The sequence below is a fragment of the Zophobas morio genome, unplaced genomic scaffold (genome assembly GCF_036711695.1).
Source record: "Zophobas morio isolate AGI-343-1 ecotype UQ-CSIRO unplaced genomic scaffold, CSIRO_AGI_Zmor_V1 ptg000040l, whole genome shotgun sequence".
In the NCBI taxonomy this organism is placed as follows: domain Eukaryota; kingdom Metazoa; phylum Arthropoda; class Insecta; order Coleoptera; family Tenebrionidae; genus Zophobas; species Zophobas morio.
The window spans coordinates 4,640,167-4,662,344 of NW_026972145.1; the positions used below are offsets into that span (position 1 = coordinate 4,640,167).

The following is a 22,178-nucleotide window of genomic DNA, read 5'->3' on the forward strand; positions in this document are numbered from 1 at the left end:
ATGAACGCGCCGCGCGTCCACACCCGATGAACGCATTTTGTGCATCAAATGACAAGAAGCGTGGTGTCTTGTTCCTTGTTTGTTATAAATTCAAGAACTTTGTGTTACTAAGAGACTTTTTGTGACTTTGGAAGTGAAACTTGGCGCTGTTTCGACTCGAGACCGACTAAAATTGGCCGTATTGTGAGTACAAAGCGGCTTTTGCTAAAAATACCAAAATCATTGCTTCTGTCATCTGTCAAACATAAAATGTCAGTTTAAAATTTTAAGGCGATAAGTGCGCGATAAAGTTTAACGGGAAATTAAATATTTATTGCGAAATTATTGCTTGTGGCAGAATTTGGAACGGTGTGCGGTTTTGGCTAGTTTCAAGTTTTAGGTGCTTAAGGTGCTCGCACACGATCATTGCGCTAAAGAGGTGATTGCACGATCACTGCTCTGTGACGTTTTGACACTTGTCTTGTCATTCATAAATATGAGCAGGAACATTACCCGGAACATATAATTATGGAAATACCGACATAAAAATAAAAACGCAGCGTAACTGCGAAAAAATCAAAATTGCATAAATGTAAACACGGGTTCCTGACCTGCAGTACCCTTTGTGGAGGTCGCTCCAGATTGGATCAATGTCACGAGATCAAAGCAATGACGAGATAACGCTTAGAAATACAAAAATATGTTTTTTTGTGTATTCTGACATATATAGCTATTTGCCTACAGTAATCTTTTGTTTTGGAGTAACAATGATCTTTAAATAATATTCAGATAATATTGTTACCAACTGACGTAAATTTCTGAACAGTAATTCAATTGTCTGATATTATGGAGTGCTCTTGTGCCTATTTAGTTGTAGGTTTGATGCGGTTTGTTTGTTTTTACTGCAAATTGGTTTTGAGTTGTCTGGCATTAAGTGATATACTGATTAAGTGTAACTACAATTGGTCGCAAATAAACGAAAAAAAAAAATCAATAGAAGTTTTTTAGTAAAACTTGGTTCAAAATGCAAGGACGTCCACCGTTGAGATATCAATGTTAGTCGCACAAACATTGTGACGAATGTGTGAAGGAAGTTCCTAGAAAATCCGTGAAAAAAGCTTCCTAGTTCATCGGACGAATGGTCACATATATTTTCTCGACGTTTCATGACCCCTAGAGTACAAAACAAGTAGTCTTCCGTCTGTCTGAACTTTGTAGGTTTTTGCTTTGTTTTTAAGGCGTAAAGTACCCCGGCCCAGAAGTAACATTTGATATCCTACTTTATTCTGTAAAAAAAAACTGGCTCTTTGAATAAATAATTGTTACACTTATAACGATTAAAATCAAAACAAAAAATAAATTAACCAGGAAATGTGGTAACAAGGTTCATTTTTACCGAGGTAATTGTGATAAGTTTTTTTAATGTCGACTTATACACGTATTACGTAAATTTTCTGACTTATTTATTTTAGTGCTTTTTAAATATTAACGTCAGGACAATTTCATCTTTTATGTAGTGTTTAATTTAACGTCGCTTCACGCTCCTCAGGGTTTCCCCTCAGTCCTCCGTTATTTTTAGCAAACAACAACGATCCAAAGCAACAAAGCTCCAAAAATACGTTCCGCTCACTCTGTGAGTTCACCGCCCGACCACGCACCCGATAGTGGCAATCACCCAGTGACCGAGATCCCGACCAAGGATGCGCTCGTTCCATCTTTTTCGTTCTTCCTCTCTCTTTCCGCAACGAACCCCCGAAATCGCATCGGATTTCGCCTCGTCAGGTGTTCGCGGAGCGCAATCAGTCAGATTAGCGATCGTGTCACTCGAAGTAATGACCTCTAAGCCTATAGCATAGGACGTTGCGTCCCCCCTTTGCCCACATCGTACGATACTTCATTCACGCGATTTGTCAGAATCCGGTCAGTTCCGTGGGGGCTTTCGACGCGATAATACGGACCAGCGCATCTCCGAAGTGCAGCGAGATTCGAGTTGGCGCCGGAACGACTTAAGTCACTTGGGTTAAGCGCTACATTCCTGGAATACATTACTCAGGCAAGGTCAACGCATTCGAGTTACTACCGCGATTGTTATTCGTGCGATTTTAAGTAAGTAGGTACTTTGTTGACCTCGAAATTTGGTTACGGGTTGAGAGAGTCGGGGTTTCCCGGTGGGTTAAGCTTAAGTCGGGTTTTGGTTGCAGGTGAAGCAAGATGTCGGCGAAGGCGATAAGGGAAGCCACGGGGAAGAGTCTCCTGAATAAGTATTTGGGGAAGGAGACGGCGGCGGCGACGTGCAGATTTGCGGCGGTCGATCCTGATACCAAGATCGCGGACTTGGTGGCCAACAACCCGTGGCTGAAGACGGATAAGTTGGTGGTGAAACCAGATCAGCTGATCAAGCGGAGGGGGAAATTAGGTGAATATAAGTCATTGTTTTAGGTACGTGATTCCGGTGGCAAACACCTGCGTGGTATTTCCTTGTATCACCTCCGATTTGACAAAAATTCCATTCGGTGCCACGACCTTGACACTAACCTTGCTAAATTAAAATCAAATGGTTCGTTTTTAAAATTGGAATCGACTACGTACTTAATTAACATGTCTTTAATTAAAGTAATAATAATAATAAAAACGAAACACAAAAATCACCCGGTTTGACGTAACCCAAAAACCGCCAATAAAACGCTTGCGTCAGACCAATCAAACTATAAAACCCGCCATCTGTCGACTTTATGACACTTTACAACGTTCATTACGTCCTCAGGTCTAATCGCCGTCAACAAGACCCTCCCCGAGGTAGAGCAATGGATAGCCGACCGTATGAACAAGGAGCAAAAGGTCGGCGCCGCCACCGGCAAACTCCGCAGTTTCATCATCGAGCCGTTCGTGCCTCACCAAGACAACGAAGAAGCCTACGTCTGTATATATTCCCACCGACACGCCGACACCATCCTCTTCTACCACCAAGGGGGGGTGGACATCGGCGACGTGGACTCCAAGGCCGTGAAGCTCGACGTGCCCATCGGAGAAAGCGTGGACGAAGAGACCATCAAAGACAAGCTCCTGGGGGAGGTGGCGGCCGCTAAAAGGCAGACCGTCGCCAGGTTCATCTTCCACCTGTACAAGCTCTACGTGGATTTGTATTTCACGTACTTGGAGATCAACCCGCTGGTGGTGACTGACAGCGAGATTTATATTTTGGATTTGGCGGCGAAGCTGGACGCCACCGCCGATTTTATCTGTAAGCCGATGTGGGGCGAGATCGATTACCCGCCACCGTTCGGAAGGGACGCTTTTCCTGGTGAGTTTTGGCGCGGATCGGGGTGCGGGTGGCAGCACTGCGGGTTTGACAAGAGTTATGTCAAATTCAACATGAACCGGGGTTCTAGATTTGTTGGTTGCTCGATTCTTATCGAGGCGTAAGTTTTCCGATTTAAATAACCTTGAATTTACAAGTACTTGCTATTCTTTAACATTTTTTTTAAATAGTATTTAGTAAAAAAATTAGCATTGTTATTTTCGCTGTTTTAAATGTAAAATCGCATACATTGTGTAGACGATTAATTGGTTTTTATAATCATAAAAAATTGGTCGAAGATTAGTTAGAAATTGAAGTTTCCAAAATTGAGGTGTTTGAACAATGGAGAAATCGAAGACTTGAAAGAAAAGAAGAACGTAAAATTTAAAATACCGAAAAACTGTATAATCAAACATTAAAATTTGAAAAAAAAAAAAAATGAAAAATCCACCAGGTGGATTTCATTTATTCAAAAACTCCCTCTCTTTGCGCAGAGGAGGCCTACATCGCCGACCTCGACGCCAAGTCCGGCGCCAGCCTCAAGCTCACCATCCTCAACAAGTCCGGCCGCATCTGGACCATGGTGGCCGGTGGCGGCGCGTCCGTCATCTACAGCGACACGATCTGCGACCTCGGAGGCGCCTCGGAGCTCGCCAACTACGGCGAGTACTCGGGGGCCCCCTCCGAGCAGCAAACTTACGAGTACGCTAAAACTATCTTGTCGCTGATGACGCAAGAGAAGCACCCCCAGGGCAAGGTGCTCATCACCGGCGGCGGCATCGCCAACTTCACCAACGTGGCGGCCACCTTCCGGGGCATCATCACGGCGCTGGTGGAGTTCCAGGAGCGCCTCATCGAGCACAAGATCTCGATCTTCGTGCGGCGCGCCGGCCCCAACTACCAGGAGGGGCTGCGGAGGATGCGCGAGGTGGGCCAGACCCTCGGCATACCGCTGTACGTCTTCGGGCCGGAGACGCACATGACGGCCATCTGCGGCATGGCGCTGGGGACGCGCCCCATCCCCCAGGAGAACAACGTGGAGTTCGCCACGGCCAATTTCCTCCTGCCGAGCGGGGAGAAGCAGCCGAACAAGCAGAGTCTGGCGTCGAGCAAGAGGGACGAGGGCGACGGGGCGCCGGCGCCGGCGTGCAGCAGGATAGTGGTAAGTGGGGTGGTTGTCTTGTTCTGTGGTGGTCTTTTCTGTCGGTGGTTTGGTGGTGACACCTTTCGGGGGCGGAGGGTGCACGGGGTGTTAGTTGACGTAGAATTTGGAAATTTGCGGGTCGGTTTGATGGTTGAGGTTATGAAGTGAAATGTCGATTTGACATTTCGAGTCGACGCCCACTTTGATGCGATGACATATTCTGGATGTTGTCGGGATTGTAAAAAAAATTTAAATCGGCTAAATATATCGAAGGAGTTGTAATTTGCAATTTAGAATAACGATGAAACCGATCAAAGTCGAGGTAAAATGTGTGTTAATTATTCAGTTTTTAATTAAAAAAAAATGTGTGATGATGTAAGAATGTAGAGTGGAAATGCTATGAGAAGAACGTTGCATCAACTGTCAATGGCGTATCATTTGCGTTCTGAAACGGAGGGTGTTACTACAAATAGTAACGTAACCTATAAACACACAAGGAAATATAAAAATGTAAATGTTTAAGTCACAATTGGTTGTAAAAATTTACGATTTGCAATTTAAACTAATGGAGAAACCGAAGCGAAGTCTAGGCCGTAATAAACGTTAAGTACAAATTCCGACTCAAATTTGTGTATGTAAATATATTGACAAAAGTTGCCTTGAGATAAGCTAGTAGAGCCTGAATTATAAAAAATGAAAACTCGTTAATATGTATTTTGTTTCAGTTGGGTTGAATTTCTATTGTATTTTTATACAAAACGATAAAACTCGTCCTCGGTGATAAGAATGCAGTAAGTCGCACAATTACCTGATAACATAATTTCGAGCTAAAATACCGGTTACTATTTTTACCGTTAGTTGTATCATAGGGATTATATTTATAGCGTAAGCACAAGACTTACAGAATTATCTGATACTACCATATGCTCAGGTTATATATTAAAATTGTTAAACTTTCGGAGATTATTAAAAAATATTCAACATGATGTATTGACGTAAACTGTAAAAAAATAAGAATCTCAGTAGTAGTTTTGAGTTGTGTGAAACATCTTTGTACATTTCGGACTTCGTTCTTCTTTCATACACTTACTTAATACATATTTTATTATTTGTTACTGTTACTTGTGTTGTATAATACATTTTATATTTACGTCACGTAGGTTGTTGTTTAGTTTTTTTCTGCTATCATATTTATTTCTATATATATTCGCAGTCACATGTACATATGTATATAGTTTTTTAACTTTTACTTATTAATATTTCGTACTAAACTGCTAATCTAATCTTTTTTTATTATTTCTAAATGAGATGTTGTATGAGTATTGATTTGAAATAAACAAAGGTAAGTGAACTATGTCGACTTTCAGTTCACACAGACACAGTTCATTTGGCCAACCAGTACCTAACAGCTTAAGATTTAAAAACCAATAGTTACACGCGCATTAACCGCCTAGTTCTATCATATAACTAACGCACCGCCTCCCTGTCTTCAATTTTCTTTTTAAACGCACCCTAGATCCTCTAGGCTCTAACTTGTACATAACTGTACTCTTGTCGCTCTTTCAAAGCCAAACAAAACTCACTGACATGTCACCGTATACTTTTAAAGGATGTCATACCAAACCTCGTAGTGAACGTAGTTTATCCACAGAAGCACAAGGTAATTTTATCCCCTCTCTAGATGTGTACTGGTTATTTACTCTGTTTCAATTGTGTTAAGGGTGACACACCGGGAGTCCAAACTCCCATGTTCACAAACAAAACAAAATCCATCGTTTGGGGCATGCAAACTAGAGCCGTCCAAAGCATGCTCGACTTCGATTTCGTGTGCAGCCGAAGCGAGCCGAGCGTCGTCGCCATCATCTACCCCTTCACCGGCGACCACAAACAAAAGTACTACTGGGGACACAAGGAGATTCTCATCCCGGGTAAACCCCCCACCGCGCCACCCACGCACCCTCTAACCCTCCCCTTCCAGTGTACAAGAAAATGAACGACGCCATGACCAAGCACCCCGAGGCCGACGTCCTCGTCAACTTCGCTTCCCTCCGCTCGGCCTACCAGAGCACCATCGAGACGATGGAGTTCCCCCAGATCCGCACCATCGCGATCATCGCCGAAGGCATCCCCGAGAACCAAACGCGCAAGCTGATCAAGCTCGCCAATGAGAAGAACGTGTCTATCATAGGCCCGGCCACCGTGGGCGGAGTCAAACCCGGGTGCTTCAAAATCGGCAACACTGGTGGAATGATGGATAACATTTTACACTCGAAGCTGTACCGCCCGGGGAGCGTCGCTTACGTGTCGCGCTCCGGGGGCATGTCCAACGAGCTCAACAATATCGTGTCGAAGGCCACGGACGGCGTGTACGAAGGCGTGGCGATAGGCGGGGACAGGTATCCCGGGACGACGTTCATGGATCACATTTTGAGGTGGGTGGAGTTTGGGGTGTAGCGGTGTCTGATTGGTTGTGCGTTTGTAGGTATCAGGGTGACGACAATGTCAAGATGATTGTGCTTCTGGGCGAAGTGGGCGGAGTCGAGGAGTATGAGGTATGCAACGCCCTCAAGAATAAAATCGTGACGAAGCCGCTGGTGGCGTGGTGCATTGGGACGTGCGCTGCCATGTTCACGTCGGAGGTGCAGTTCGGGCATGCCGGCTCCTGCGCCAACTCCAACCAGGAGACGGCCACTGCCAAGAACGAAGCGCTGAAGGGGGCGGGGGCTCACGTGCCTTCGTCGTTCGACCACCTGGGGGACGTCGTCCAGGAGGTGTATAATAAGTTGGTGGCGCAGGGGGCGATCGTACCGGCGGCCGAAGTGCCGCCTCCGACGGTCCCGATGGACTACAACTGGGCGAGAGAACTAGGTATAGTAGTTTTTTTTTTGTTGTTCAGGATGTTTTTTGACAAATTCTTTATCCAGGCCTCATCCGCAAGCCCGCTAGCTTCATGACCTCCATCTGCGACGAGCGCGGTCAGGAGCTCATCTACGCCGGAATGCCCATCTCCGACGTGCTCCAGAAGAACGTCGGCATCGGCGGCGTCATCTCCTTGCTCTGGTTCCAGCGCTGCCTCCCGCCCTACGTGTGCAAGTTCTTCGAGATGTGCCTCATGGTGACGGCGGACCACGGCCCGGCCGTGTCCGGGGCCCACAACACCATCGTCTGCGCTCGAGCCGGCAAAGACCTGGTGTCGAGTCTGGTGTCCGGGTTGTTGACGATCGGAGACCGGTTCGGAGGGGCTTTGGACGGCGCCGCCAAGCAGTTCAGCGAGGCCTACGACACCGGCATGCACCCGGCCGAGTTCGTCAACCACATGCGCAACAAGGGACAGCTGATCATGGGGATTGGGCACAGGGTGAAGTCCATCAACAACCCCGACCAGAGGGTGCAGATCGTCAAGGAGTTCGTGATGCAGAACTTCCCGGCGACGCCGCTGCTGCAGTACGCCCTCGAGGTGGAGAAGATCACGACGAGCAAGAAGCCGAATCTGATTTTGAACGTGGACGGGGTGATCGCGTGCTCCTTCGTGGATATGTTGAGGAATTGCGGGAGTTTTACGAGGTAAGGGTGGGTTTAGGTTGGTGGGTTTGATAAAGTTGGTTTTGTAGCGAGGAAGCAGAGGAGTATATTAATATGGGTGCCATCAACTCGTTGTTCGTTCTGGGGCGCTCGATAGGGTTCATTGGGCACTATATGGACCAGAAGAGGTTGAAGCAAGGTTTGTACAGGCACCCATGGGACGACATCTCGTACGTACTGCCGGAGCAATACAACAACTAGTGTTTAAGGAAATAAGTAGCTTAAACTTGTTTTATCCATATGTTGGTAACGCTGAATGTGTTTTTTTTTATGTTAGTGTTGTTTTTTCGTTGGTTATTGTGTTTCATGTAACAGTTTCGAGTTCAATGAAATTTGCAACTTAATTTATTAATGGATATTTATATTTTTATATTTATGATTAAATTAAGACGATTCCATTTTTAGTCACGTGATTCCGCGGTAGTTGCTGTGTCTGTATTCTGTCGGCAAATAAATGATGTAGTTACAAGAGTCGGTTTGTTTTTTATCGCCGGTTCAGTACAATCTTGGCTAAAAATAACGTTCCAATGCCATTTCAGGTTAGTAAACCCTACATAACCTCTTTGTTGGTTTCAAGATGGCGGCCGTTGACCCCATCGCACGAATCACAAAACCTAATAAAATTATACTTTTATTTATGAGTCAATATTATTAAATTGCATATATATAGATAACTGAGATTTAACTATATTATTTAATAAATAAATACGCATAATGAGGTGTGTTAGTACTCAATCAGAATCATCGATAACGATGGTGTCAACCCCATCCTCTTTGATCTCGACGTATTCGGGTTGATCTTCGTATTCGAAAGCAGGCATCTCGATAAATACTGTCTTGTTGGGCTTCAATAAAACAAAAAAAACAAAAAGTGAGGTTACAAACGACCCGCGCAGCCCCACTCACCAATACTTCTTCCACTTGTTTCTGTTTAGCTGCTTCCAGGGATCTTTGGCGCGGCGTTAGTTTCGAGATAAGGGTGACCTCCTCCTCCTGCTCCTAAACACAACATTTAGCACACTTTACGTACACCGACAACACCCATACTTCATCAGGCTCCTGCGACATTTTCAGATCTCTCTCTTCGTGTAATTTCCGCAGCACGTCTATTCGCTCGTTCCTCTTCAAGTGCCCGTATTTGTTACAGATGAAGATGTGCGGCACCACGGTCTGGTACAGCAACATTTGCACTTTGCCCCGTCTGAGGTGCTCCTCGAAGTTCTTCATGTCCTTCTTCAGCTGGAAACGGTCGTCAGAGAGACTCTAGACCGGGTGCATACTCACGTTGAAGTGGTCCTGGCAACAGAACATCGGAGACTTGGGGTTCCTCCCCACGGCGCTCTTTCCGACGGCGTCCAACCACAGTTTTCGCCGCGCGGGGTTCACGGGTATCGTGATGAACATCTTTTCGGGGGTGGACTTCGAGGTGTTGGGGCACAGCGGCACGAAGCATATTTTTATGTACTTTGTAGGCCTAACCTCTCGGGTCTGGTGTTGGTAGGGCCGCTTTTCTTTCACTACTGTCACTACTTTTGTCACCTCGAAGAGGGGCTCGTCGTCGTCGTCTTGTTCGACAGTCGCTACGTCCGATATCACAAAGTCCATGTTGGGACGAGTGAAAAAATAAATAAATAACAACAAACTTTGACAGGTATATTTAGAACGGAGCGTTGACACTTGACTTGCGTGAACGTAGCCCGTGTCAAGGGTCGCGTTCAATTACCCCCACCGCGGAGACAGATTCACACCGGAAAAAGTCGAAAAAATTACGAAATTTTGGGGGTTTTGGACACATTACATTATAGAATGATGCATACTTATTAAATAAACATATGTATATGCGTATGAGACAGATGTTGGAACAATCACAACACTGCAGACGTGGCAATTTTTTAAACATTATGCAACCCATCATACAGAAACCCCAATTTTGCGCAATTCTCTAGTGTGGAACACATTCGATGACATTTGTTTTGTTCTTGACAGATGATAACCTAAGGCGCCCTCTTTTGAGAACATCAAATATATCCAGAAATGTCAGATTTCTATCATTTCCATTTTGTTTTTATTCCAGTTATCCTCAATTAATTAATTAAACGACGTTCAACGTATTATAACTACAAGGCATTCAGTGAAATATTTTGTAAACAAAAATAATTGATTTATTGGTTGCCTACATACAAATTTAAAAAATGTGTTTTGAAATCGAGTTGCGGCAACTGATGTAACAGACTGTATAGTGCGCATTTTGAGTAGGCGGCACACTCATGACTCACCACAATTTTCAGCAAGATTGTTTTTCAGTGGACTGTAAACAACGGTGTTTTTTTTGCAAAGATAAGAAAATTATTTTTAAACTTTTTATTTGTGTCTGTCTACATTCTACACAAGATAATTCTAATACTCGTGATTCAAATGTGGATGAAATAAATCCTCTGCTCTGCGTCACACCTATACTGAAAATAAGACCTTTATTTCAACCCTAGCAAATAAAACATGAACAACACTAATCTATCACAATAATTGAGTTTACCAAGTCAAACAATATGCAAAAATATGTTATATAAAATAAAAACTATGTTTACCGCTGTTTTATTTTAATTAGATAGTTATAAAAATTAATGACTTGTAAAATTATTTAAAGCTCCTCTGCACCGTAAACGTTCTCATCGGAATAAGCAATGTACAGGAAAAAATCCTCTTCATGATGTTCCTGTAACACGACAACGAGTTAATAACCCCAAAGTTTGTAAAAAATGACTCGCCTGGTAGAGAGAGCCCATCGTAGCTGACGTAGGGGGAATGACATTATTTACAAAGAAAAATAGCGCATCCTCTGGCCTCAGATGAATCCTCTTCCTAATCAAAAAATAGAACTGTCCAACTGTCAAATCCGAAGGAACTAGATACTTTTTCTTGTCCAAGTCGCCGATGCGGGCCCTGGGGGCCTTCTCCACGATCACCTGATTGTGACAGAATAGAATTACGACCTTGAAGCGCCATATTCCTATTTATCTTTGTGCACAAAAACAACATTGGACAAATGACGACATAACGCGAAATCGATCGAAAATCGCAGAACAACGACCAAACGGCACGAATCAACCGAAATGACGCACAAACGAGCGATTTTCTTTGTTTTCGAGCCAATTTAACGCAATGACGTCTTTTACTTACTGGCACTCGATCGGGATACTTTCGGCGGATTTTTTCGCCCTCGGACTTCCTCTTCTCGAAGGGATGCTCTTCTTTGTATTGGAATTTCATTGTGTCCGCCTTTTCTAGTCAAACAACACGGGAATTTTGTCGAACTGTAAAAGAGATTCTTGTTCTGGGTCAGGTTTCTCACTTTCTTGTTATGACACAAAACAATCGATTGAGTGAGCTTCCGGTACCGCGCTCACGGTTGACGCACTGATTAATAAATGGGTGCTGCGTTCTTAGAAACGCGAACGACTTTCAACCAATAACTTTGACAACATTACAAAATAAATAATTTGTAATTTTTTTATAGTATAAGGAAATTAAAACAACAATGAGTAATTCGTGCGAAATTGTGGCTTTGACTGACCGAGTATCCACAAAAGCGCATGTGTCATTCTACGTCATTCTAACCTAGCTTTTTACGAACGTTTTAGACCCCAATATATCCGAAAAATGGCAAAAGGGGCCCTTTTTGTGTGTCTTGGCAAGTTCTAGTAACCATAAAGCGTGTTTATCAGTCGCTTATTCTCCATTTTTTTGTAGGTAATATTTGTCGTTCTCCAATTGCAGAGGCCGTTTTTTTGCATCTTTTGAAAGAAAGAGGCATTTCGCACGAGTGGAAAGTGGACAGTGCGGGTCTTGGGGGCTGGCACAGCGGTAATAGGCCCGACTCGAGGGCTAGAGCGGTTTTGGCTAAATATAAAATTGATTATAACAATACAGCTCGACAGGTAAATAAGGTTGCCCGATTTTTTTTTGGTGATTTTTGGATTGTAGATAGAAACAGAGGACTTTGTAGAGTTTGATTACATCTTTGGGATGGACCAAAATAATATTGATGGTTTGAAGCGTGAAGCGCCTGCAAATTCCAAAGCAAAAATATTACTGCTGGGGGATTATGACCCTCAAGGTGATAAGATTATTAGGGATCCGTATTATGTAAGTGTGGATCTTTATAACCGATTACTCTACGTTGCCACGTCTATTTTTGAGTTTGTAGTGGCTTTATAATATTCAAATTGCAGGATTCCGGTTCCGAGGGTTTTGAAAAGTGCTACAAGCAGTGTCTGCGTTCTTGTACAGCATTCCTTGACAGCTTAGAGAAAGACCAACTGTGAAATAAGACACTTATTTATGCCTTTTTTAACTAATAAATATTTTATGTTTTCACAAGTTGAGTTTGTCCGGTCACGAGATGGCGCCTCTCCGAATTTTGACACTAATGACAGGACTTTGATTAATTAAAAAATTTTGCTTTTGCTGAATTTGACTTAGAGAATTACGTTCCAATTGAATTTGGCGCCCCCTAAAAAAATCGATCGTGCGCAGGCGCAAAAGGAACTGCCACAAATCGTCCTAGTGGCGACTCCCAGAATCACTCTCTCAGGTCAATCATGTTGGGCGCCGTGGCAAGAGCAGGCTCCAGCCTCCTGGCTGGAAAAACCATCGAAAAACTCGGCAGTGAGTCCATGAAAATCGTCTCCGTGTACAATGGATCATGTAAGTCCGCTTTTCACCGAAAAATCGCAAATTTTTGCCTTCTTGTCTCCCACCAACCGGTCACTTTTAATCGCGTTAATTCCACGAAAACTCCACAAGACTGAGTTAAATACGACTCGAGGTGGTCGCTTTTACCCCACTGCCACCCCCATTGACCCCAAAACCCTCCCGAAATCCCGAAAATCGTGTTACATAATAAGGGGTGTCAGCCATCTTGCCTTACGTAAATCACCTTTTTCACTTAACGAATTTATAAAATCAAGGGGTTAAAATGTAATTCGCAATATTGACGACGAACTCAATGATTTTTGGACCTAAGACATGCGAGTTTATTTTATGCGGAAAATTAGTTTTATAACCTCACTTTTATTTCAGCTCGAGGCTTCGCCGCCAAGGCCGCTGCTGCCGGCAAGGGCTCCGGCCGCGTCGTGGCCGTCATCGGTGCCGTCGTGGACGTCCAATTCGACGAAAACCTGCCCCCCATCCTCAACGCCCTCGAAGTCCACAACCGCACCCCCAGACTAGTCCTCGAAGTGGCCCAGCATTTGGGCGAGAACACAGTGCGCACCATCGCCATGGACGGTACCGAGGGTCTGGTCAGAGGCCAGCCCGTCAGTGACACCGGTTTCCCCATCAGGATCCCCGTCGGGGCGGAGACCCTCGGCCGCATTATCAACGTCATTGGGGAACCCATCGACGAAAGGGGCCCCGTTCCCACCGACAAAGTCGCCCCCATTCACGCCGAAGCGCCCGAGTTCGTCGAGATGAGCGTCGAACAGGAGATTCTGGTCACTGGGATCAAGGTCGTGGACTTGTTGGCCCCCTACGCCAAGGGCGGTAAAATTGGCCTGTTCGGGGGTGCCGGCGTCGGCAAGACTGTGTTGATCATGGAGTTGATCAACAACGTAGCCAAGGCCCATGGTGGGTATTCGGTGTTTGCTGGAGTGGGGGAGAGGACCCGTGAAGGGAATGACTTGTATCATGAGATGATTGAGTCCGGGGTTATTTCGTTGAAGGATAAGACGTCCAAGGTGGCGTTGGTGTATGGACAGATGAACGAGCCCCCAGGTGATTATTTTTCAGACATTTTGAAAATTAATTCAACCAAATCTGGATTTTTTTAGGCGCTCGTGCTCGTGTCGCTCTGACTGGTTTAACCGTGGCCGAGTATTTCCGTGATCAAGAAGGCCAAGACGTACTACTCTTCATTGACAACATTTTCAGGTAAAGAGCGTCGAAACGGGTCATTTAAATATAAAAATGATTATTTGTGTCTAGGTTTACTCAGGCCGGTTCAGAAGTATCCGCCCTTTTGGGTCGTATCCCCTCCGCCGTGGGCTACCAACCCACCCTGGCCACCGACATGGGTAGCATGCAGGAGCGCATCACCACCACGAAGAAGGGCTCCATTACGTCAGTGCAGGCCATCTACGTGCCCGCCGACGACTTGACAGATCCCGCCCCTGCCACCACTTTCGCCCATTTGGACGCCACCACCGTACTGTCGCGAGCCATCGCCGAGTTGGGGATTTACCCCGCCGTGGACCCCCTCGACTCCACTTCCCGTATCATGGACCCCAACATCATCGGCCAGGAGCACTACAACGTGGCTCGTGGCGTCCAGAAGATCCTCCAGGATTACAAATCTCTGCAGGATATCATCGCCATCCTGGGTATGGACGAGTTGTCTGAAGACGATAAGTTGACGGTGGCTAGGGCCAGGAAGATCCAGCGTTTCCTGTCGCAGCCTTTCCAGGTCGCTGAGGTGTTCACCGGACACGCCGGAAAATTGGTGCCCCTTGCCGAGACCATCAAAGGGTTCCAGAAGATCTTGGGTGGAGATTTAGATCATTTGCCAGAGGTGGCTTTCTACATGGTCGGGCCGATCGAAGAGGTCGTACAGAAGGCAGAGAAGTTAGCTGAATCCACCGCTTAAGTTATTTCCATCAGAACTAGGTTTCAAAAGTGTTTTTTTTTTTACATGTAACATTTTAATGTACATCAGCGCAATAAGGTGTATTTGTTGTATTTACTTTTAACGATGAAAAAAGATGTAGTTGAGAGTAATGAGTGTTTTTTGGGGACAATGGGGCAACTGGTTGAAGTTTGATTTTGTTAAGGTTGGCATTGTTGAGTCGACAGTGGCGCCACCTTTTGACGTTTAATTTTCACGTGAGAAAAAAATCTTATATCAGTTTAATTTACACAATAATTTGCGGTATTTGGTTTTGTATCTTTCTAATTTTCATTCACATTCTATTTATTTGTTCAGTTCTAATTTATTTTTGGTGACAGCTTAACACAAGTGTATTGTGTGTTGCCTATCTATCAACGAACTGTCACTCGTGTACTCTGTGTTGCATACTTTCCCAAATATTGTAGGTTATGTTTTCGAAAAGTATTTTGAACAATTTTGTAACACTCTTTGAATTTAGGCAACATGTCACTTTGGGAATACCCCGAGAAGTCTTTAACAAAACCGGAGCTTTGCCCCGTGAAAGTCCACACCTGCGACGCTTGTTCCTACTTTACGGTCTCCAACCTCCGCCTGGCGCACCACCGCAAGATCCACCATTCATCGCTGCTGCATTTCAAGTGTGAAAGCAGCAATCTCGAACTATACTCATGCAAACAGTGCAACTTCCAAACCGAACTAACCCTTCTTTTCAAACAACACCAGGAAACCCATCACCGACTAAACAAAGATTCCACAGACGACCCACACACCATCCGTAACTACGTTTGCGCCAAGTGCAACTTCGAAACCCACTTTTCGATCAAGTGGCTTCAACACCAACTAGAGTGTCCTGGAAGCGCAGAAAAATTAATTTTTGATGAAGATGAAACGAAGAAAGCCGCCTACACGTGGTTTTGTGAGGAGTGTGATTGTAAATATAAAACGAAATACGCCTTGAAGGCGCACATTATGGTGAAACATTCACACGACGACGAAATCCGCTGGTTTTTGTGCGAAATTTGTGCCTACAGGACTAAATATAAAGCGGGATTAAGAAACCACATGAATGTGCACCATTTGGACGAAAGTGACGTGAAATGGTATCAATGCAAAGTGTGTACTTTTAAGGCTAAACATCAGTCGTCTTTACGGTGCCACGTGAACGTGCACCACTCTGATGTCCACAGTGCCAAGTGGTACGAGTGTGACAAGTGTGAATTTCGAACGAAACACAACACTTCGTTGCACCAACACGTCCGAAGATTTCATTTAGACCAGCAAGAGATTAAATGGCACGAATGTCACGTGTGTGAGTACAAAGCCAAACAAAAAGCGCATTTACAGAGACACATAATCACCCATCATTCGGATGGTCCTGATGTGGAGTGGTACGAATGTGATAAATGCCAATATAAAACTAAACTCAAAGGACTATTAAAAAGTCACACTAATTCCCGACACTTGAACGACGAAGACATTAAGTGGCACTACTGTAAAGAATGTCCGTACAAAGCTAAAAGGAATTTTCATTTGAAAACTCACATAAAGTCGCGCCATTCGGGGAAATCCAGGGTTGTTAAAACAAAAGAACCTAAAAGCTACCAGTGTGACAAGTGCCCGTACAAATCCAAACTCAAATGGGACTTGAAAATTCACATAAACGCGCGACATATGGACGATAGTGACATAAAGTGGTTTTGCTGCACGGAGTGTCCATACAGAGCTAAAAGAAACTGTCATTTGAAAAGTCACGTGAATGCGCGCCATCTGGATGCGAATTCTGTAGGTGTTAAGCGGTATGAATGTGACAAGTGTGCTTACAAAGCCAAACGAAAAGGTGATTTGGAAGCTCACGTGAACGCAAGGCATTTGGAGGGGGACGAAATTACGTGGTTTGAGTGCACCCTGTGTCCGTATAGGGGTAAACAAAACGCCCACTTGAGGAAACACATGATTGCGCGACATACGCAGACAAAATAGCACGGTGATTGTTGTATTTCTTTAATTAATAAATTTTCAATAGTTCTGGGTTTGATTGTGTGTTAAAAAGTCAAATTTCGCGCTCTTTAGCTTGCAGTGAAAATTTAATGGCGCCATCTACTGGTGATAGTTGCTGCAATTGACAATTTTGTTTGTGGACGAAATTGATTTTATTACAATTTTATGTTCTAATAACTAATTTCGCTTATTATGTTCCTTATTAATAATTTAGTTCCGCGAAGATGGGTTTTATTTTTAATTTCGAGCAATTTGTCAAAAAAATGGGTGTATTGTGTGTTGCATATGTCACCCAACTTTGAGGTTATGTTGATGAAATTTTGTAAAAGTGTTTACAAAATTCGAACACAATAAGAAGTAAGACGGTGTAGTGGCCACTTTTATAACGTAATAAAACAACCAATGTATAATTTTAGGCAAAAATGTCGATTCTAGAATACTCCGTAAAGTCGGGCCACTACTCATCCTTGCGACATTTCAGGTGTGAAAATAGCAAACTTGAAGCGTTTTCGTGCAAAGACTGCACCTTCCAGACTGAACTAACCCTTCTTTTCAAACAGCACCTCAAGAGGCACCTCCGAGACAACGAATCAGTACGCAACCACATCATTCGAAACTATGTTTGTGCACACTGCAACTTTGAAACGTACTTCTCGATGAAGTGGTTTCAACACCAGATAATATGTTCAGGACATAAAGACAAGCTAGTGACTTCTAAAGAGGCGTACATTTGGTTCTGTGAGCAGTGTGACTGTAAATACAAAACAAAGTACGCTTTGAAGGAACATATTCTCCTGAGACACGCCAGTGACGACGAAATCCGCTGGTACTTGTGTGAAAAATGTGCCTACAAAACCAAGTACAGAACAGGTTTGAACAAACACATGAACGTACACTGTTCAAACGAGAACGATATTAAATGGAACAAGTGCAAAAAGTGTCCGTTTAAAGCCAAGCACCACTCGTCCTTGAGCTGCCACATGAACGTGCACCACAAGGACGAGCACAGCATTAAGTGGTACCAATGTGGAAAGTGCCAATTCAAAACTAAATATAATTCCAATTTAAGAAAACACGTGAGTCGATTGCACCTAGACGAGCACGATATTAAGTGGTACGAATGCAAACAGTGTCCATACAAAGCTAAACAAAAAGCACAACTGCAAAGACACGTAATTACGCACTGTTCAGACGGTCCGGAAATTAAATGGTACGAATGTGACAAGTGTCCGTATAAAACTAAACAGAAAGGCGATTTGAAAAGTCACAACAATGCACGACATTTGAACGAAAAAGACATCAAGTGGTTTTATTGTCAAGAGTGCCCGTACAAAGCTAAGAGAAATTTTCACTTAAAGACACACATAAATGCGCGACATTCGGATGCTGAGTCGGATATTAGGTGGTTTAAGTGTGACAAGTGTACGTACAAAGCCAAACGTAAAGCGAATTTGGATGTTCACGTGAACGCGCGACACTCGGAAGGGGAGGAGATTAAATGGTTCGAGTGTAAAATGTGTCCGTATAAGGGTAAACAGAGCGCGCATTTGAAGAAACACATTTTTTCGAGACATAAGGGGAGAAAGTAGTTATTCTTTTCGTTGGAGTTATAGATTTTAGATTAAAAGATCTCCTATGTGTGTTTATAATAAAACAAAGTTTGGTAGAAAAGTTGTTACTGATTTAACACCAAAATTGACTGAGTTTTCAAAATATGTATTGTGTGTTGCATACATTGCTGTGTTGACGTTTGATACAGTTGTTCTTTGTTGGTAAAAGAATAGTTTAAACACAAAAATCGGTTTTAAAGACGATAAAGAATGAAAAACACGAGTTTTCGAGTGACTTGAGGCTCTAGCTGAATCAAACGTGGTTCTATGCAGAAATAGAAATTGTGAGGTTATGTTATAACAGGTAAAAAAAAAATTGATTTCTTCCACGTGACACTAAATAATTAAAAAAATACTATTTCAGAATTTATTATGGCGAGCATGTTTGGATTCCCCTATTCAAGGATAAGCCCCTTCGAGTGCGAAAATGCCCCCATCGAGAAGTACCATTGCACCCAGTGTAGTTACCAGACCAAACTAACCCTTCGTTTCAAACTGCACCTCCAAGACCACAAATACGAAGGTTTAACAAAAGAAGAATCCATCCGCAGCTACGTTTGTCAAAAGTGCGACTTTGAAACCCACTTCGTAATGAAATGGCTTCAGCACGCCATTGCTTGCTTCCGATTAACCGAAACCAGCCAAATCATGGCTTCTCTCGAAGACCTCCGCACCACAGTCACCACATGGTACTACTGCGACCAGTGCGAGCGCAAATACAAAATAAAAGAATCTCTAAAAACCCACAAAATCCTCCAACACACCAACGACACAGAAATTCGTTGGTTCCACTGTCCGTCCTGTTCATACAAAGCCAAACATAAAGGCTACCTAAAGCGACACATAAACGCCTGGCACACGAACGAAGAAGACGTCAAGTGGCACAAATGTGACGAATGTCCCTACAAAGCCAAAAAAAGATACATTTTGAAATCGCACATCAACGCGCACCATTCGCTCGGAGAGAACATCAAGTGGTACAAGTGTGAACAATGTCCATTCAAAGCTAAACAAGTCTCGAATTTAAAAAGCCACGTGAACGCGATCCACGTGGACGTGGAAAGAGTCAAGTGGTACGGGTGCAAAGAGTGCAGCTACAAGAGCAAGTTCAGCTCGAATTTGAACAAACACATGAAGCGACAGCATTCGGAGAGGAAGGAAGTTACGTGGTTCGACTGCGACAAGTGCGATTACAAAAGTAAGCAGAAGTGTGATTTGATGAGGCACGTGAATGCGAGGCACTTAAGTAAGGGGGAGGTGAAGTGGTTCGGGTGCGAAAAGTGTCCTTATAAGGCCAAACAGAGCTACCATTTGAAATGTCACATGATTGCGAGGCATATGGATAAGTAACGATGTGTATAGTGGGTTGCATACACGCGGTGGGTGATAAAGTGAGGTTGTGTTGTTTTATTAGTACTTTAAAGTTGCTGAAACTTTCGCTTGTGGGTGATTTGTCACTGGAGTGAAACGAACAAAGACGCAAACGCCCAATTTTACGCACCATTTGGACTAATAATGATTATTTTTTTGTTTATTGGTTTGGGGCTTCTAGTTATAAAACAAAAGTAACTAAATTTGACATTTCTGCTTCTGTCATGTTAATTTTGGGCAATAAACAATCAAAATAGAACAAGTTTGTGTTATTTAAGTCGAGAAATAGCGTTTTGTCGTGTTAATTTAACATAAATGGTGTTCGTAATTACAAGAACAAGCTGAAAATTGACTGGCTCGATTTTGAGGTTAGGTTAAGAACTTTATTTTGATAATGAGGTAAGGTAAGACTTAATTGGGGACAAGTTACATGATGTCTTTTAGTTTACTACAATGTCAATTCTGGATTCAGAAAATTTTGTGCACCACTGTGAAGTTTGCCCCTATTCTACGACCTCATTTTTCCTCCTGGCGAACCACATGAGACTCCACTGTTCCTCAGGGGTACCTTTCAAGTGTGAAAATAGCAACATCGAACCCTTTCTCTGCAAAAACTGCAACTTTCAGACAGACCTAACCCTACTTTTCAAACAACACGTTGAGAAACACCACAACGTCAAAAAAGAAACCGAATACACGATTCAAACGTACGTGTGTGAACGCTGTAGGTTTGAAACCCACTTTTTGATTAAGTGGTATCAACATACTACGACATGTCTGACTCGGAATAACAAAATTCAAGCGAAATGTACAACCCGTGCGGATATTAAATGGTCCGAATGTCACGAGTGTCCATACAAAACCAAATACAGTTCGAATTTAAAACGCCACACTTATAGACACCACCCGAAACAAGATATTCAATGGCAAGAATGTGCCAAATGTCCATACAAATCAAAACAAAAAAGCGACTTAACCAGACACGTGAAATTCCAGCACTCAGAAGACGACAATATTCAGTGGCATACGTGTAACAAATGTCCATACAAAACTAAACACAAGTCGGCTTTACGGGTGCACATTAACGTTCATCACTTGGACGAAAACGACGTCAAATGGTTTCAGTGTAAGGAATGTCCGTACAAAGCTAAAGACAGTTCGGTTTTACGCAGCCACACGATCAGTCGCCACCTGGACGACAAGGACGTCAAGTGGTATCACTGTGAAAACTGTACATACAAAACGAAACACAAATCAGCTTTAAATTTACACATAAACGTGCATCATTTGGACGAAGAGCACGTCAAGTGGTATGAATGCAAAGAGTGCCCGTTTAAAGCCAAAGACAGCTCGAGTTTGCGTAGTCACAGGATCAATCACCACTTGGACGAAAAGGAGGTTAAGTGGCACAAGTGCACAGAATGTGCTTTTAAAGCTAAACACAGTTCTGACTTGAAAACGCACGTAAAAAGGAGACACTAAATTTATATGTATCAATAAAGATTTAAAAACGAGCTGGTGTGTATTGTGTGTTGCATATATGCGATTTTTTTGAGGTTATGTTTGAGCTATGTGTGTGTTAATTGGAAAGTATTTTTAATATTATTCGTGATTTGTGGACAAATTTACAAACGATGTCGTATTCGTAGACCCAAGATTAGTTAGAAACGAATTTTGGCACGTCGTTAATCTATTTTTCGCTCAACTGATTTTTGAGGTTATGTTACTCGATAAGTCGCTTTTTCTCAATTTCAACTGCCAGAATAGCCAGATCGAAGTGTACTACTGCAAAGAGTGCTATTTCCAGACGGGACTGACCCTCCTTTTTAAACGCCACCTCAAAAACCACCACAAAACTAAACAGCCCCCTGACTACCCCATCCCCAAATACACGTGCGACAAGTGCAATTTCGACACCCATTTCTCTTTGAAGTGGTTCCAGCACATCACAACGTGTACCCGAACCAAACAAAACCCCCACCGAAAAAACATCTACACTTTGTTCAGTTGCGACCGATGCAACTACAAATCCAAATACAAATGCAACTTAAACATGCACAAGAGCGCGAAACACCCGACCGAAAACGAAATCCGTTGGCACCCCTGCCCGAAATGTACCTACATAGCCAAACACAAAATTTATTTGCAGCGACACGTAAAAGTGCACGACCAAGACGTGAAGTGGTTCAAGTGTGATCAGTGCCCACACCGCTCGAGACGTAAAGCGAATTTAAAGAAGCACGTCAAGGAACGCCACTGCAGCGAGAAAGACATCAAGTGGTACAAATGTGATAGGTGTTCGTACAAAGCTAAACGGAACGCGCATTTGAAAATTCACGTAAATGCGCATCACTTGGATAAGGAGAGCGTTAAATGGTACGAATGCGAAGTGTGTCGGTACAGGTCCAAGCAGTATGCCAATTTGAGGAGGCATGTGAACGGTTGTCATTTGTAAAGAGTGCCCCTACAATTGGTAGAGGATTAATAATATTGAATTGTGTGTTGCATAACTTATTTTAAATTATGTTATTACTG

The 22,178-nt window shown here is 43.5% G+C and overlaps 9 protein-coding genes across 14 annotated transcripts; 7 read left to right on the forward strand and 2 right to left on the reverse strand.

Annotated features, from left to right (window-relative positions):
- Positions 1 to 30: 30 nt before the first annotated feature.
- On the forward strand, positions 31 to 8,474 carry LOC135140508 (ATP-citrate synthase). Of its 5 annotated transcripts, none has more exons than XM_064071085.1 (10): positions 31 to 183; positions 2,181 to 2,395; positions 2,744 to 3,280; positions 3,772 to 4,439; positions 6,031 to 6,081; positions 6,142 to 6,349; positions 6,400 to 6,853; positions 6,904 to 7,289; positions 7,346 to 7,985; positions 8,033 to 8,474. In XM_064071085.1, exons 2-10 carry the CDS (start codon positions 2,191 to 2,193, stop codon positions 8,202 to 8,204), a joined length of 3,321 nt encoding a protein of 1,106 aa, XP_063927155.1. In that variant the 5' UTR covers positions 31 to 183; positions 2,181 to 2,190; the 3' UTR covers positions 8,205 to 8,474. The 5 variants fall into 5 exon arrangements, with proteins under 5 accessions (XP_063927155.1, XP_063927156.1, XP_063927153.1 ...); XM_064071086.1 differs by lacking the exon at positions 31 to 183 and adding an exon at positions 1,497 to 2,089; XM_064071083.1 differs by lacking the exon at positions 31 to 183 and adding an exon at positions 1,497 to 2,085.
- Positions 8,475 to 8,621: 147 nt separating this feature from the next.
- On the reverse strand, positions 8,622 to 9,882 carry LOC135140514 (uncharacterized). Its single transcript, XM_064071100.1, has 4 exons — positions 9,288 to 9,882; positions 9,051 to 9,242; positions 8,910 to 9,002; positions 8,622 to 8,848 (listed from the first exon to the last, which is right to left on the reverse strand). The coding sequence occupies exons 1-4, from the start codon at positions 9,606 to 9,608 to the stop codon at positions 8,735 to 8,737; spliced, it is 720 nt and encodes a 239-aa protein (XP_063927170.1). The 5' UTR covers positions 9,609 to 9,882; the 3' UTR covers positions 8,622 to 8,734.
- A 467-nt stretch (positions 9,883 to 10,349) lies between these two features.
- Positions 10,350 to 11,392, reverse strand: LOC135140550 (gamma-aminobutyric acid receptor-associated protein). Its single transcript, XM_064071147.1, has 3 exons — positions 11,181 to 11,392; positions 10,769 to 10,966; positions 10,350 to 10,716 (listed from the first exon to the last, which is right to left on the reverse strand). The coding sequence occupies exons 1-3, from the start codon at positions 11,268 to 11,270 to the stop codon at positions 10,642 to 10,644; spliced, it is 363 nt and encodes a 120-aa protein (XP_063927217.1). The 5' UTR covers positions 11,271 to 11,392; the 3' UTR covers positions 10,350 to 10,641.
- A 190-nt stretch (positions 11,393 to 11,582) lies between these two features.
- Positions 11,583 to 12,380, forward strand: LOC135140549 (low molecular weight phosphotyrosine protein phosphatase 1-like). The gene is made up of 4 exons (XM_064071146.1): positions 11,583 to 11,691; positions 11,751 to 11,938; positions 11,985 to 12,146; positions 12,233 to 12,380. Exons 1-4 carry the CDS (start codon positions 11,661 to 11,663, stop codon positions 12,323 to 12,325), a joined length of 474 nt encoding a protein of 157 aa, XP_063927216.1. The 5' UTR covers positions 11,583 to 11,660; the 3' UTR covers positions 12,326 to 12,380.
- Positions 12,381 to 12,566: 186 nt separating this feature from the next.
- Positions 12,567 to 14,770, forward strand: LOC135140451 (ATP synthase subunit beta, mitochondrial). Its single transcript, XM_064071000.1, has 4 exons — positions 12,567 to 12,707; positions 13,083 to 13,775; positions 13,832 to 13,931; positions 13,986 to 14,770. The coding sequence occupies exons 1-4, from the start codon at positions 12,602 to 12,604 to the stop codon at positions 14,641 to 14,643; spliced, it is 1,557 nt and encodes a 518-aa protein (XP_063927070.1). The 5' UTR covers positions 12,567 to 12,601; the 3' UTR covers positions 14,644 to 14,770.
- Positions 14,771 to 15,147: 377 nt separating this feature from the next.
- On the forward strand, positions 15,148 to 16,644 carry LOC135140315 (zinc finger protein 711-like). Its single transcript, XM_064070807.1, has one exon. It carries the CDS (start codon positions 15,148 to 15,150, stop codon positions 16,642 to 16,644), a length of 1,497 nt encoding a protein of 498 aa, XP_063926877.1.
- Positions 16,645 to 16,949: 305 nt separating this feature from the next.
- Positions 16,950 to 18,333, forward strand: LOC135140551 (zinc finger X-chromosomal protein-like). Its single transcript, XM_064071148.1, has 2 exons — positions 16,950 to 17,019; positions 17,079 to 18,333. Exon 2 carries the CDS (start codon positions 17,085 to 17,087, stop codon positions 18,249 to 18,251), a length of 1,167 nt encoding a protein of 388 aa, XP_063927218.1. The 5' UTR covers positions 16,950 to 17,019; positions 17,079 to 17,084; the 3' UTR covers positions 18,252 to 18,333.
- Positions 18,334 to 18,400: 67 nt separating this feature from the next.
- Positions 18,401 to 21,158, forward strand: LOC135140552 (zinc finger Y-chromosomal protein 1-like). Of its 2 annotated transcripts, XM_064071150.1 has the most exons (3): positions 18,401 to 18,576; positions 18,637 to 20,042; positions 20,088 to 21,158. In XM_064071150.1, exon 2 carries the CDS (start codon positions 18,645 to 18,647, stop codon positions 19,620 to 19,622), a length of 978 nt encoding a protein of 325 aa, XP_063927220.1. In that variant the 5' UTR covers positions 18,401 to 18,576; positions 18,637 to 18,644; the 3' UTR covers positions 19,623 to 20,042; positions 20,088 to 21,158. The 2 variants fall into 2 exon arrangements, with proteins under 2 accessions (XP_063927220.1, XP_063927219.1); XM_064071149.1 differs by lacking the exon at positions 18,401 to 18,576 and having other exon boundaries at positions 19,629 to 20,042.
- A 55-nt stretch (positions 21,159 to 21,213) lies between these two features.
- On the forward strand, positions 21,214 to 22,098 carry LOC135140316 (RE1-silencing transcription factor-like). Its single transcript, XM_064070808.1, has 2 exons — positions 21,214 to 21,217; positions 21,293 to 22,098. The coding sequence occupies exons 1-2, from the start codon at positions 21,214 to 21,216 to the stop codon at positions 22,096 to 22,098; spliced, it is 810 nt and encodes a 269-aa protein (XP_063926878.1).
- The last annotated feature ends 80 nt before the right edge of the window (positions 22,099 to 22,178 follow it).

What these genes read in the sequence shown, in the direction of transcription:
- LOC135140508 (XM_064071085.1), top strand. Translation starts at nt 2,191, where the DNA reads ATGTCGGCGAAGGCGATAAGGGAAGCCACGGGGAAGAGTCTCCTGAAT. An exon ending in TTTATCCACAGAAGCACAAG is followed by an intron (nt 6,082 to 6,141) that starts GTAATTTTATCC and finishes AATTGTGTTAAG; the next exon opens with GGTGACACACCGGGAGTCCA. An exon ending in CAACTGGGCGAGAGAACTAG is followed by an intron (nt 7,290 to 7,345) that starts GTATAGTAGTTT and finishes TTCTTTATCCAG; the next exon opens with GCCTCATCCGCAAGCCCGCT.
- LOC135140514 (XM_064071100.1), bottom strand. Translation starts at nt 9,608, where the DNA reads ATGGACTTTGTGATATCGGACGTAGCGACTGTCGAACAAGACGACGAC. An exon ending in TGTCGCAGGAGCCTGATGAA is followed by an intron (nt 9,003 to 9,050) that starts GTATGGGTGTTG and finishes TGTTGTGTTTAG; the next exon opens with GAGCAGGAGGAGGAGGTCAC. An exon ending in AACAAGTGGAAGAAGTATTG is followed by an intron (nt 8,849 to 8,909) that starts GTGAGTGGGGCT and finishes GTTTTATTGAAG; the next exon opens with CCCAACAAGACAGTATTTAT.
- LOC135140550 (XM_064071147.1), bottom strand. Translation starts at nt 11,270, where the DNA reads ATGAAATTCCAATACAAAGAAGAGCATCCCTTCGAGAAGAGGAAGTCC. An exon ending in AGTATCCCGATCGAGTGCCA is followed by an intron (nt 10,967 to 11,180) that starts GTAAGTAAAAGA and finishes TGTCACAATCAG; the next exon opens with GTGATCGTGGAGAAGGCCCC. An exon ending in CGATGGGCTCTCTCTACCAG is followed by an intron (nt 10,717 to 10,768) that starts GCGAGTCATTTT and finishes GTCGTGTTACAG; the next exon opens with GAACATCATGAAGAGGATTT.
- LOC135140549 (XM_064071146.1), top strand. Translation starts at nt 11,661, where the DNA reads ATGGCAAAAGGGGCCCTTTTTGTGTGTCTTG. An exon ending in GGCCCTTTTTGTGTGTCTTG is followed by an intron (nt 11,692 to 11,750) that starts GCAAGTTCTAGT and finishes ATTTTTTTGTAG; the next exon opens with GTAATATTTGTCGTTCTCCA. An exon ending in ATAACAATACAGCTCGACAG is followed by an intron (nt 11,939 to 11,984) that starts GTAAATAAGGTT and finishes TTTGGATTGTAG; the next exon opens with ATAGAAACAGAGGACTTTGT.
- LOC135140451 (XM_064071000.1), top strand. Translation starts at nt 12,602, where the DNA reads ATGTTGGGCGCCGTGGCAAGAGCAGGCTCCAGCCTCCTGGCTGGAAAA. An exon ending in CTCCGTGTACAATGGATCAT is followed by an intron (nt 12,708 to 13,082) that starts GTAAGTCCGCTT and finishes CTTTTATTTCAG; the next exon opens with CTCGAGGCTTCGCCGCCAAG. An exon ending in ACAGATGAACGAGCCCCCAG is followed by an intron (nt 13,776 to 13,831) that starts GTGATTATTTTT and finishes GGATTTTTTTAG; the next exon opens with GCGCTCGTGCTCGTGTCGCT.
- LOC135140315 (XM_064070807.1), top strand. Translation starts at nt 15,148, where the DNA reads ATGTCACTTTGGGAATACCCCGAGAAGTCTTTAACAAAACCGGAGCTT.
- LOC135140551 (XM_064071148.1), top strand. Translation starts at nt 17,085, where the DNA reads ATGTCGATTCTAGAATACTCCGTAAAGTCGGGCCACTACTCATCCTTG.
- LOC135140552 (XM_064071149.1), top strand. Translation starts at nt 20,097, where the DNA reads ATGTCAATTCTGGATTCAGAAAATTTTGTGCACCACTGTGAAGTTTGC.